Source organism: Tamandua tetradactyla, chromosome 6, assembly GCF_023851605.1.
Source record: "Tamandua tetradactyla isolate mTamTet1 chromosome 6, mTamTet1.pri, whole genome shotgun sequence".
Taxonomy (NCBI): domain Eukaryota; kingdom Metazoa; phylum Chordata; class Mammalia; order Pilosa; family Myrmecophagidae; genus Tamandua; species Tamandua tetradactyla.
The window spans coordinates 39,553,887-39,566,701 of record NC_135332.1 but is presented as its reverse complement, the minus strand read 5'-3'; the positions used below and the strand labels follow the sequence as shown (position 1 = coordinate 39,566,701).

General features: G+C 41.1%; 1 protein-coding gene and 1 non-coding gene across 11 annotated transcripts in view; both read left to right on the top strand.

Moving 5' to 3' along the window:
- TEX14 (testis expressed 14, intercellular bridge forming factor) overlaps positions 1–12,815 on the top strand; it is a 129,402-nt gene that overhangs the window by 70,091 nt on the left and 46,496 nt on the right. For 7 of the 10 annotated variants that reach the window (XM_077164932.1, XM_077164935.1, XM_077164934.1 and 4 more), the window contains exons 3-8: positions 792–906; positions 3,070–3,235; positions 4,031–4,167; positions 7,018–7,099; positions 7,938–8,068; positions 9,141–9,254. In XM_077164932.1, the coding sequence (XP_077021047.1) occupies positions 792–906; positions 3,070–3,235; positions 4,031–4,167; positions 7,018–7,099; positions 7,938–8,068; positions 9,141–9,254 (745 nt within the window). Of the gene's footprint in view, positions 38–791; positions 907–1,709; positions 1,756–3,069; positions 3,236–4,030; positions 4,168–7,017; positions 7,100–7,937; positions 8,069–9,140; positions 9,255–12,815 lie in introns of all 10 variants that reach the window. The other 3 variants (XM_077164940.1, XM_077164939.1, XM_077164936.1) reach the window with 3 other exon arrangements.
- LOC143689340 (small nucleolar RNA U3) lies at positions 168–380 on the top strand. The gene has a single exon (XR_013178777.1). It is a non-coding gene; the product is annotated as a small nucleolar RNA U3 (small nucleolar RNA).

Sequence of the window (12,815 nt, the reverse complement as noted above, 5' to 3'; positions counted from 1 at the left end):
TGGGAACTTCAAAGAGTTAGAATGTTTTGTCAAACTGGTACTCTCGTGATATACTTTAAAAAATATATGCCATTAAATATCTGGAAGGAACCGTAGCATAAGCAAAACTCCCCACAACCGAAATATGTGTGGGTTGCATCCACTCAGGAGAGGGGAAAAGTTTTAAGGCTATATATCTTCAGGGATCGGTTTTGTAGTTCTTTAGGAGAGAAGGATTTCTGAATGTGTAGGGAATCAAAAACCACTAGGAGGTGGTGAAGTGTTCACTTCCGAGTGTGAGGTTGGTTATAAGTACTGTGTAGTTGTGGGTTGTCTTTAGCCATTGATGATCGTTCTTCTCTAGTTCTATGGTGAGAGGAAGTGAACGCAGTCCGAGTGGCTTTTGTTTTTACACACGTTTTGTAATGGTAGTTCTGCGTTGAAGGGCTTGCAAGTGTTGTGGGCGAAGGAAGCATAGGTGTTTTTTTTTTTTTGGTTCCAATCTTAATTTCGTTTCTGTTTGTTGAGGATATGTGGTTTAAAGGTGTGTTGTTTCTGATAAGGTGTTGGTTGTGGGTTTTGTTGGTGTTGTACTGATGCTTATGAATCAGTTTTTGGCCCCGTTTTCCAGTATTATGTGTTTGATGAATGTGCGTTTTTTCTCACCATCTTTTAAAAGAACAAGCATTTAGTAACAATACTGAGGAAGTGTAGTGTGAAGAAATTTAAAATTCTGTTGCTGATTTAAGTCTTCTAAATGTTTTCTCAAATGATTTATGCCATTTGTGTTGATCCTGTCGTTTACTTTGCAGGAGTTTATGTTGATGAAGTTAACTCCCTGGGCCAGACGGCACTTTTCATTGCGGCATTACTAGGTCTTACAAAATTAGTTGATGTTCTGGTGGATTATGGATCAGACCCAAATCAGTAAGTACAACAACATCCATATCTAGAAAATGAATGTCTTTATAATGTATTGGGGCATTTGGAAGTGAATTTGACAAAACATTAAAAGAAAGAGTCTTTGCTAGTTTATATCAATAAATTATACAGTCTGAATTTTAAAACAAATATTTATATAAAATGTTAGTCTGTGAAATGTAATTTTTACAGCTAATGACGTTTTCCTAAGCGTTCTATTGAGCCCTAGGAAATGGCTATATGAAATTAATCACTAACACTCTTTGCATCTTTCCATCTTTGAATTCTTATTTGTAATATATACTCTGTTGTCTTAGGCAGGTTAACCTGCTCTACAACCTGTCTTCACCAATTACTTTGTCAGAAAGGAGGATTTTTGCCTAGCTTTCGAGTTGTGGTTTAAAAGAGTTTGAGTTTAATAGTTGGTCCAAACTGTAATATGGAACAGCAACAAAATATAATAAATCAGCTGCCCATGAATATCCCTTGTCTTTGTGTAGCACTTTTGCTTTCCACAGGGCCTAGCTCATTCTTTACACACCTCTTTGACAGGCAGGGGAGGGCAGGTGTTTTCACCATTCACATTTAACAGAACTGAAAACTGGGGTTTTGAGTGTTCACCATAATTCCAGTTGATTTTCACAGAAACACCAGATGTGAACAATCCTAAAAGGTCATAAGATAATTTTCTCAGCTTACATAAGGAAACCCTAAATGCATTGTACTTGCACACACACATGCATAGTAGATGTCAGAAGGTATTTTTTGTTTTTGTTTGTTAGTTTTTGATTATAAGGTTATTTGCTTAGCAGGAGAAAACTTGGAAGCTTGGAAAAGTATAAAGAAAAAAAACCGGTAAGTATGAGAATTCTGTAAACCAGAGATAACACAACGAACATTTTTGCTGTTTTCTTCCAGATTGTTTCTTGCTCACATACACTCTACTGACTCTGCTGTATTCATGTTTAATTGCACATCTCAGAAAGAAAGGGCCAGCTCACCTGAGATTTATAGATGACAGCTTTGTAGAGGCTGTGATTGGAATCTCTTGCAGTTCTTCAACAAAAATGCAGCTTTTTCTAGTCATCTGCATTTACATCTTTTTTGCTGAAGCTTAGAGCTGGATTCTTTAAAGATGAAATTATTCAAACCTTTCATTTTCCAGATTAAGCACCCGAGGCCCAGAAAATTCAAGTGATTGGTCTATAGTGGGACATTGCATTAATGATACAGCTAAGACCAGGAGTCAGGCTCCCTTCCCACCCACCCAGCTGCTGGGCACCTCAACCTCTGAAGAACTATAAAGTTTGAAGAAGTTCCCTTTTTAGAGATGACACCAGAGGGAGGTAGGAAGGGACAAAATCAAGAGGAGGAAGGCACACTCCATGGTTTTGCATTTTGTATTAGGAATATTTTCATATGACTTTAAAACTATCTTCAGATCAAGATGAAGGGGAATTTCTGAGGAAGGTGTCAAGTCCTGGATTTTGTTTCCTGTTCCTTCTGATGCTCCTCTTTCTTTCCTTCTCCCTTTTTCCCCCCTCCTTTTCCCATTAATGTTTGTCTTTCCGTTTTGAGAGACAGCTCCCCAAGTGATTTGGTCTGCGATCAGATTTGAAAACCATGTGTATATTACATACCCACTGTATCCTGTACAATAAAGGTTTCCCCCTCATACCTCTGAGATATTTCACTGGCTTTGGTTAAAATTTTCAGTTCTAGATCCTTAGGCCATTGATGCCAGGGGTTTGGGGGCCTCTCAGGATTTTGCAGATAGAGATATTCTCACATGAAAGAGAAGTCCCTCATTAGTCTATGCTTGAGAAACCTGACATCAGGACACTGCAGACATGAAGAAATCATTTCATTGCAGCCAAAGTCAGGGGGTGGTGGGAAAAGAACATAGGATTAGGAACCATACCTGAGTATGAATCTCAGCTTTGCCCTTCTTTTTCTTGCCTGTAATTGGGGAAATGAGGTAAGGATGTTAAAAGGAGACCTGTGTAAAGCTCTAAATGGCACAAACTAAGGACCTTGGAAATGGTATTATTATAATCCTTGTCCTAAAACATTGCCTTTTGTGAAAAGGGAGCCTGTGTTAGCGAGTGAATGCCCCCTCCTAGAAGGGAGGAGCGTTACTATGGACTTGTATTTCTCCCACCCCTCTAGCCGCTGCTTTGATGGGAGCACCCCAGTCCATGCAGCAGCGTTCTCAGGCAATCAGTGGATTCTAAGCAAACTGCTGGATGCAGGAGGTGACCTGAGACTCCATGATGAGAAGGGTCGAAATCCACAGACCTGGGCAATGACAGCAGGAAGGGAGTGTGGCATGGCGGTAAGGTTGGCCCCTCTCTACAGCCATATCCAATGGAAAAGCACTGGGCTGAGGGGCAGAACCCTGGAGGAGGGGAGGGGCTGGTCCCACAGACAGCACAGGGCTGGCAGTGACCTTGGCATTGGCACTGGACACATAGGCCTGGGTTGAAGCCATTTAACCAGCTGTAAAACCTTGGGCAAGTCTAGTGAGCTTTTCAAGTTATCTATTCACTGGGGAGAGAAACAATTGTAATTTTTTATGGCCCTTAGCAAGCACTACATGTCAGACATTTTTCTAAAGACTTTTGTATATTCGCTCATTTAAACCTCACTATCACTCTCTCGTGTTAGTATTGCTATTGTCCCCATTTTATAGACAGGGAAATTGAAGCCCAAAGATAGTAACTTGCCTGAGACCACACACTGGCAGGTATGCTATATTGTTACAAGGATTAAATAACATAACAGTTGTGAAGCACAAAGGGCCTCCAGAGTGCCAGCCAATACTGGGAAAGGGGAAAGTGGGTGGAGTTCCCTGTTCCTGCTCATTAGCTATTGCGCCTTAGACAAATCACTTCACTCTGGCCTCAGTTTCCTTACCTGTCAGAAGAAGGAATTACAGAAAATGATCACCAAAGCTTCTTTCCGAAATAATTTCATACCTTTAGAAAACACTTTAGGCCTTCCGTTTCCAGAGATTTCCCTGTCAGGACTTCCACTCAGACCATTCACCTTTATATCCTTAGCCTCCGTTTCATGGAAAGCTGGACGGCCACAGCCTGGGCCAACAGTGAGCATCTCTTGTGTGTTGCAGATGGTGGAGTTCATGCAGCGCTGCACCACTCATATGCAGGCCATCATCCAGGGCTTCTCCTATGATCTCCTAAAAAAGGTTGACTCTCCTCAGCGGCTCATCTGCAGCCCATCCCGGTTTGGGGGTCTCATGTATGGGTGAGTGGTACCTTGAGTGGAATAGAATGCCTGGCATCACCCCAACCTTCCTCTTAGGAGCCCTATAGTATGGGCTGCCTTGGTCCCCTTGGCATCTGGCCCTCCTGAAGGGCTATACATGATGGAAAGGATATGGCCACTGATAAAAGATAGCCAGAAGTGTGGCTATCTCCTGCCAGAAAGGTCCCAGGAACCTGGCAGAAACCCTTTCCCAGCAGGACAGCTGGCTGGCTTTCTTGTCATCTCCTGAAAAGGCTCTAAAAGAGCAGCAAAGAGCCACAAGACACGGGGTGGGGGTGGGGGTGTCAGGGGTAGTTTTTGTTTGACTGAGTGCCAGCTTCACATTTGAACCCATGAACTGTGGGAAGAGTAATCCTTTCTTACTGAGGTTGTGTAATGCCACAAACACTGACTCTGTGGTTCTGCGGGCTTTTTAAGTTAGTGTAAGTGTCTTGCTACTAACTGAACGGACTCCCTCCCCAGCCCTGCACCATCACAGCTTTGTATGCATTCTTGTCTGTTTCCCCAACAAGATTATGAGGTCCAAGAGGCAGGGACTGTGTGTTGTTTGTCACTGTCAGCCCTTGTCTGCCATGTACATGATAGGTCTCAAGTCAGGGAGAGTGGGCGAGTTTGAAAGGAAAATCCAAGTCTAAATATGATAAACTTAAATTTTAGTTACTAATCTAAACATGGTATCTGCTTCGTAATTAGATGAAACATTAACCTTACTATAGGGTTGAATCACATAATGCTTAATGGACAGTAAGATGGAAATATCTTTTACCATCCTACTCTTAAAAACATTTTTAATGCAGTTAATAAAATAACTTTTATTATTATAAGTTAATAAAATAACTTTCCATCATGTTAATAAAAATATGATTTTTTTAATACAGAAAAATCGTTTGAGAACCCCCCCTCCCCTTTTTTTAAACATAAACCACACAAATCCTTGAAATAAGGATTTGCCTTTTACATCTACCTATAAGTGGTGCATATCAGATAAGATTCTTTATAGACGTGTTTTTACACAGAGCCTGATTGGGTTAAAGAAAACAAAAGCACTAAATTAAAAAAAAATTTGGTTGCATGGTTGTAGATAAACAGAGTCAGTTTTTCCTCTGTCTACTCAGACAGGCTCAGTTATGAAGATGTGGATCAAGAATTAGGATAAGAGCAAGAAATGTTGTTGGTCTGAACTGCAGTTGTTGCTTGAACACTGTTAGAGACCAGCTGGTGCCTTTGCTTAAGCAGAGCCCCTGCCTTCTAAAAACCATGCACACGCTGCTGAGGGATCCCCAGAGGAGAAGGGGTCACCTGTTCTGCTGCTGCTGGTGGGCACTCCCACACCACACTGCCAGCTCTGTTTTTTGGGGCAGGAAACAATCTATTCTCTCCCATCTCTTTGAGGTCTTGGCATGTGAATCTTGTTTCTAGAGGGTATTGAAGATTTGGGGTAAGAAAGGGGTCAGTCAGATCAGGGTCATATAACTTACCCACCGCACTGGGCAGTTTTGAGAGTGACAGGGACACTATCAATAATGACACTGGGACAACAGGTGTAAACTGGGATGTATGGTGTCTCTACCTCAGTCCAAAGAGTCCAAACTCAGATGACAGCACAGGGGCTTAAAGCAGGGCAGTGACACCCTGGAACCAGTGGGTTGCCAAGTAGAACAGAGCCTAAGAGAACTTCCAAAAGCAGAAGTACTATGCTCACGTCTAATCATGAATAGTAGGAACATGAGGCCTCACAGTCCTGGGTTTGGGTAGGGTGGCCTGGGTTGGATGGGGCTGGGTATGCACTGCCACCCATGGCTCCTATGCCATTTGCCAAGGAAGGAACAGTGGTTATGGCAGCAGCAGAATTTTTTTTTCCTTCAGTCTGAACTGAAACTATTACTGCTGCTACTGAGTCAGCAGGTATTACCTGAGTATGTACTACCTGCACAGCATTGTGTTGTGCTCTGGGAGCCAAAGAAGTGTAAGGCATACCATTCTTTTTAAGACGCATTTAGTTAATAGGGCTCCCACGTGTGGGTGGTAGTTCAAGTGTAGTATGTAGGAAGAGTAGTGGCTGGCATGAGAAGCATTACTGTCTAGTCCCTGCTGCTCTATTTCCTCAGGCCGACTGGTTTCCTTCTCTGAACTTCATTCTTACCATCTGTAAAATTAGAAAGTTGGATAAAATAAGCATTATAATTCTTTCCAACTCTGACCGTCTATATTAGTTATATATCTATTGCTGCCCAACAAATCACTTTCCAAACTTAGCAGCTTCAAATAACACTAAACATTTTTATCTCACACAGTTTTTGTGGGCCTGAAATCTGGGAGCAGCTTAGCTGGGTGGTTTTGGCTTAGGATTTCTCATGAGGTTGCAGCCAAGATGTCATTGAAACTGTGATCATCTGAAGGCTGATCAGCTGAAGGGTCCAGTCCAAGGTGACTCATTTCACATGGTTGGCAAATTGGCCGTGGGTGCTGGGTCTCCCCATAGGGCTGCTTGAAAGTCTTCATAGCATGGCTACTGGCTCTCCAGGAGCCAGTGGTTCAAGAGAGATGAGGGCAAAAGCCGTAACTGAACTAACCCTGGAAGTCACAAACAGAATTCGGCAGAATCCTGTTGGGTTTACAGGTCAGTCCTAGCCAGTGTGGGAGGGACAATTCAAGGGTATGACTCCCGGGGAATGGAAATTACTGAGACAATAGATATTAGTCCATCTATAGTTCCATGAGAAAGAGTCAAGCAGTAAAGACTACGCATTCTGAAAACTTGGTTCAGCATTATTCCTCTGGATGTGAGTAATTCTTACTATTTTAAATATGTCTTTTAAATATGTCTAGAAACCCTAATGGCTCTCCTAATCGACTACTTAAGGCTGGAGTAATTTCTGCCCAGAATATCTACAGCTTTGGCTTTGGAAAGGTAAGAGATTGCCACTGATAACCAGTGTTTGCAGGACCAGTTGGTGAATCAGCTGAACTTGGTCTCCTCTTCTACGTTTATCTAATTTCTTCTTCCTTACCCTCACTGAATGTTTTTTTTCCCCTTCCTTTTTTGCCCCTTTTGAGGAAAAACTGTCCCTCCCTAGTATCCCTATACTTACTGAAAAATGGCAAAAACTTTGGAGGAATCCCTTGGATGACCTGCTAGATTTGGGGAGTTTAGAAAGTAAGGTTTTAATTCCCAGTGAAGGCATGTGTATTCCTCCTGAGAGAGAGAGGCAGAGAGCTGCACTGACTGCATGGATCTGCTCCGTGATCCACCATGCCTATGCCTTATAGAAGGGCTTTTAAGAAATTAAGTTTTTAAACTGAGAACTGTTTTGAGGACAAGTGGTGCCATGGGTTTGACAGGTCCTTGGTTTTGCCTGTCAAAGTAGAATGTTACTCAGTGGGTAATGTTTGCCAACAGCTCAGCCACCACTTCTGAGCCTCTTGTTAATTGTGCAGAAGCACAGGGGGAGGGGATGTGAAAGGAATATGGGCTTTGGCCACTCAGGCCCCTTGTTCCCAGCCATTGGTGTCAGGTAGGCGTCTGCCTTCTTTTTGTGATCCTCAGTTAAAAAGAAAAAGAATATTACAATCTTGCAGAGTTTCTAGAAAGATTGATAATATACATGGAAGAATAATGACTAGTGCATGGGCTATTGAGAAAATTGATAAGTAGCAGCTATTGTTATTTTTAGCTGGCTGATCAAGTTCTGGGGATATTTTGCCTTTTCTCTTTTCTCCCCACAATTTGAGCTGCTCTTTGGTTTCAGTTTTATCTCACAGGGGGAACACAGCTTGCCTATCTAGGATCTCTCCCAGTAATTGGAGAAAAGGAAGTGATTCAAGCTGACGACGAGCCCACCTTTTCTTTCTTCAGTGGCCCCTACATGGTCATGACCAAGTAAGCAGATGTGGCCAGTAGGAGGCCTGAGTTAGTCACAGGGGACGAAGGGGCAGTGTGGGACTTCCTGCATGTGGAGGGTTTCTATCCAAATACAAGGAAATACTTAAAAACATACATCTAAATCAGGATTTCTCGACGTGACACTGACATTTTGGGCTGGATGAGTCTTTGTTGTCAGGGCTTCCTGTGCACTGTGGGATGTTCAGCGTCTTCCCTGGTCTCTACCCACTGGGAATCAGTGGCTCTCTTCTGTCCTCGTGTGGCAGGGAAACATGTCTCCACACACTGCCAGATGTCCCCTGGGGATTGAAATCACCCCCAATTGAGAGCCACTCATCTAAAAAGTTATTTATGTTAGTATTTTCATCTCCCTGCTTTAAAGAATTAATACCAACTTAGTGATGATTGTCTTTCCTCTGAAACAGCCCAAAGGATATTGAGTCCCCTATAGCAGCTGAAACAGGCCTCATCTGAAGCTCTCAACAGCCAAATCCAGTAGAGGTGGCAGTAACACGATTTGGCTGGGCTGGAATGTTCTCAGTTCCTATCTCTGCAGGGTCACAGGAGTTGTCCTAGCCAAGGTCTCTTGGCATTTTTGAACCAGGAGCCTTCTTCCCTGCTTAGATGAAACACTCTTCTAAAGCTTTGGTTGAGAAGAACCCTCTCCTGGACTCACAAAGTCCTCCGTCCCCTACAAATATACTCTTTGCTTTTCTGCCCATGTCCCAGATTGTTTTCAGGTCCCCTCCTCTCTGTCTCACTCCTCTCCTCTTGTCCAGGTTGTCACCATCCCTCATCAAAACTAATGTTCCTGTCTTATCCATTCTCCACACTGTTGGTACCACTGTCTTTTGAAAATTCAAACCTGATCAAGTCATTACCTCCCTTAAATCCTCTAGTGGCTTCCTGTCACATGTACTTACATTTCCCAGGAGTGCTTTAGTAAATGAAGGTAGTGGGAGGAAGGGCTTGGTGGTGCCCAAGGGGATTCACAGATTCTGTGTGAACTCCATTTCTAGGGTCTCTGGTCACTCATCCTCTCTGCTCATACTCTTTCCCACCCTCGTAGCCTGGTTTGGAATGGAAGCAGAGTCACAGTGAAGGAGCTGAATCTCCCTACCCACCCACACTGCAGTAGGCTGCGGCTAGCTGACTTATTGATTGCTGAGCAGGAACATAGCAGGTGAGAATGGGATGGCAGGAGGCCCAAGACTTCAGCCCATGATAGGTTCAGATCTCTTTACAGACCCTTATAGGGTCAGAGCTATCCTGGCTTAGCCTCAGCATCTCCTGGTGAAATCAGGGACTCTCCTGCCGAGGGCTGTCAAGAAAAAGGCATTAATGGATAGCCTCAAGGGGGCAGGGGTGGCACTGGTAAGTGGTTCATTTCTGTCAACTAACTGACTTCCCATAACCTCTGTCTGTGTGTGGTCCAGCCAGGTCCGTTCTGGCTTTCCTGTTACAGCCCCCAAGCCCTGCCCCCTCCTGGCTTGTGCCCATGTTGGACAGCCTGCAGCTGCTCTGTTTTTTTTTTTTTATTAATTAACGGAAAAAAAGAAATTAACCCAACATTTAGAAATCATACCATTCTACATATGCAATCAGTAATTCTTAACATCACATAGATGCATGATCATCATTTCTTAGTACATTTGCATCGGTTTAGAAGAACTAGCAACACAATAGAAAAAGATATAGAATGTTAATATAGAGAAAAAAAATAAAAGTAATAATAATAGTAAAAAAAAAAAAAAAACCCTATATCTCAGATGCAGCTTCATTCAGTGTTTTAACATGATTACTTTACAATTAGGTATTATTGTGCTGTCCATTTTTGAGTTTTTGTATCTAGTCCTGTTGCACAGTCTGTATGTATCCCTTCAGCTCCAATTACCCATTATCTTACCCTGTTTCTAACTCCTGCTGGACTCTGTTACTAATGACATATTCCAAGTTTATTCTTGAATGTCGGTTCACATCAGTGGGACCATACAATATTTGTCTTTTAGTTTTTGGCTAGACTCACTCAGCATAATGTTCTCTAGGTCCATCCATGTTATTACATGCTTCATAAGTTTATCCTGTCTTAAAGCTGCATAATATTCCATCGTATGTATATACCACAGTTTGTTTAGCTACTCGTCTGTTGATGGACATTTTGGCTGTTTCCATCTCTTTGCAATTGTAAATAACGCTGCTATAAACATTGGTGTGCAAATGTCTGTTTGTGTCTTTGCCCTTAAGTCCTTTGAGTAGATTCCCAGCAATGGTATTGCTGGGTCGTATGGCAATTCTATATTCAGCTTTTTGAGGAACCTCCAAACTGCCTTCCACAGTGGTTGCACCATTTGACATTCCCACCAACAGTGGATAAGTGTGCCTCTTTCTCCGCATCCTCTCCAGCACTTGTCATTTTCTGTTTTGTTGATAATGGCCATTCTGGTGGGTGTGAGATGATATCTCATTGTGGTTTTGATTTGCATTTCTCTAATGGCCAGGGACATTGAGCATCTCTTCATGTGCCTTTTGGCCATTTGTATTTCCTCTTCTGGTAGGTGTCTGTTCAAGTCTTTTTCCCATTTTGTAATTGGGTTGGCTGTCTTTTTGTTGTTGAGTTGAACAATCTCTTTATAGATTCTGGATACTAGACCTTTATCTGATATGTCATTTCCAAATATTGTCTCCCATTGTGTAGGCTGTCTTTCTACTTTCTTGATGAAGTTCTTTGATGCACAAAAGTGTTTAATTTTGAGGAGCTCCCATTTATTTATTTCTTTCTTCAGTGCTCTTGCTTTAGGTTTAAGGTCCATAAAACCACCTCCAATTGTAAGTTTCATAAGATATTTCCCTACATTTTCCTCTAACTGTTTTATGGTCTTAGACCTAATGTTTAGATCTTTGATCCATTTTGAGTTAACTTTTATATAGGGTGTGAGATATGGGTCTTCTTTCATTCTTTTGCATATGGATATCCAGTTCTCTAGGCACCATTTATTGAAGAGACTGTTCTGTCCCAGGTGAGTTGGCTCGACTGCCTTATCAAAGATCAAATGTCCATAGATGAGAGGGTCTATATCTGAGCACTCTATTCGATTCCATTGGTCGATATATCTATCTTTATGCCAATACCATGCTGTTTTGACCACTGTGGCTTCATAATATGCCTTAAAGTCAGACAGCGCGAGACCTCCAGCTTCGTTTTTTTTCCTCAGGATGTTTTTAGCAATTCGGGGCACCCTGCCCTTCCAGATAAATTTGCTTATTGGTTTTTCTATTTCTGAAAAATAAGTTGTTGGGATTTTGGTTGGTATTGCATTGAATCTGTAAATCAATTTAGGTAGGATTGACATCTTGACTATATTTAGTCTTCCAATCCATGAACACGGTATGCCCTTCCATCTATTTAGGTCTTCTGTGATTTCTTTTAACAGTTTTTTGTAGTTTTCTTTATATAGGTTTTTTGTCTCTTTAGTTAAATTTATTCCTAGGTATTTTATTCTTTTAGTTGCAATTGTAAATGGGATTTGTTTCTTGATTTCCGCCTCAGCTTGTTCATTACTAGTGTATAAAATGCTACAGATTTTTTTTTTATACTATTTTTTTATTAATTAAAAAAAGAATTAACAAAACAATTAGAAATCATTCCAATCTACATGTACAATCAGTAATTCTTAATAACATCACATAGTTGCATATTCATCATTTCTTAGTACATTTGCATCGATTTAGAAAAAGAATAAAAAGACAACAGAATAAGAATTAAAACAATAATAGAAAGAAAAAAAAACAAACAAAAAACCTATACCTCACATGCAGCTTCATTCAGTGTTTTAACATAATTGCATTACAATTGGGTAGTATTGTGCTGTCCATTTCTGAGTTTTTATATCCAGTCCCGTTGTACAGTCTGTATCCCTTAATCTCCAATTATCCCTTCTCTTTTTTTTTTTATTAATTAACGGAAAAAAAGAAATTAACCCAACATTTAGAAATCATACCATTCTACATATGCAATCAGTAATTCTTAACATCACATAGATGCATGATCATCATTTCTTAGTACATTTGCATCGGTTTAGAAGAACTAGCAACATAACCGAAAAAGATATAGAATGTTAATATAGAGAAAAAAAATAAAAGTAATAATAGTAATCAAAACAAAACAAAACAAAACAAAGCAAAAACCTATAGCTCAGATGCAGCTTCATTCAGTGTTTTAACATGATTACTTTACAATTAGGTATTATTGTGCTGTCCATTTTTGAGTTTTTGTATCTAGTCCTGTTGCACAGTCTGTATGTATCCCTTCAGCTCCAATTACCCATTATCTTACCCTGTTTCTAACTCCTGCTGGACTCTGTTACTAATGACATATTCCAAGTTTATTCTTGAATGTCGGTTCACATCAGTGGGACCATACAATATTTGTCTTTTAGTTTTTGGCTAGACTCACTCAGCATAATGTTCTCTAGGTCCATCCATGTTATTACATGCTTCATAAGTTTATCCTGTCTTAAAGCTGCATAATATTCCATCGTATGTATATACCACAGTTTGTTTAGCTACTCGTCTGTTGATGGACATTTTGGCTGTTTCCATCTCTTTGCAATTGTAAATAACGCTGCTATAAACATTGGTGTGCAAATGTCTGTTTGTGTCTTTGCCCTTAAGTCCTTTGAGTAGATTCCCAGCAATGGTATTGCTGGGTCGTATGGCAATTCTATATTCAGCTTTTTGAGGAACC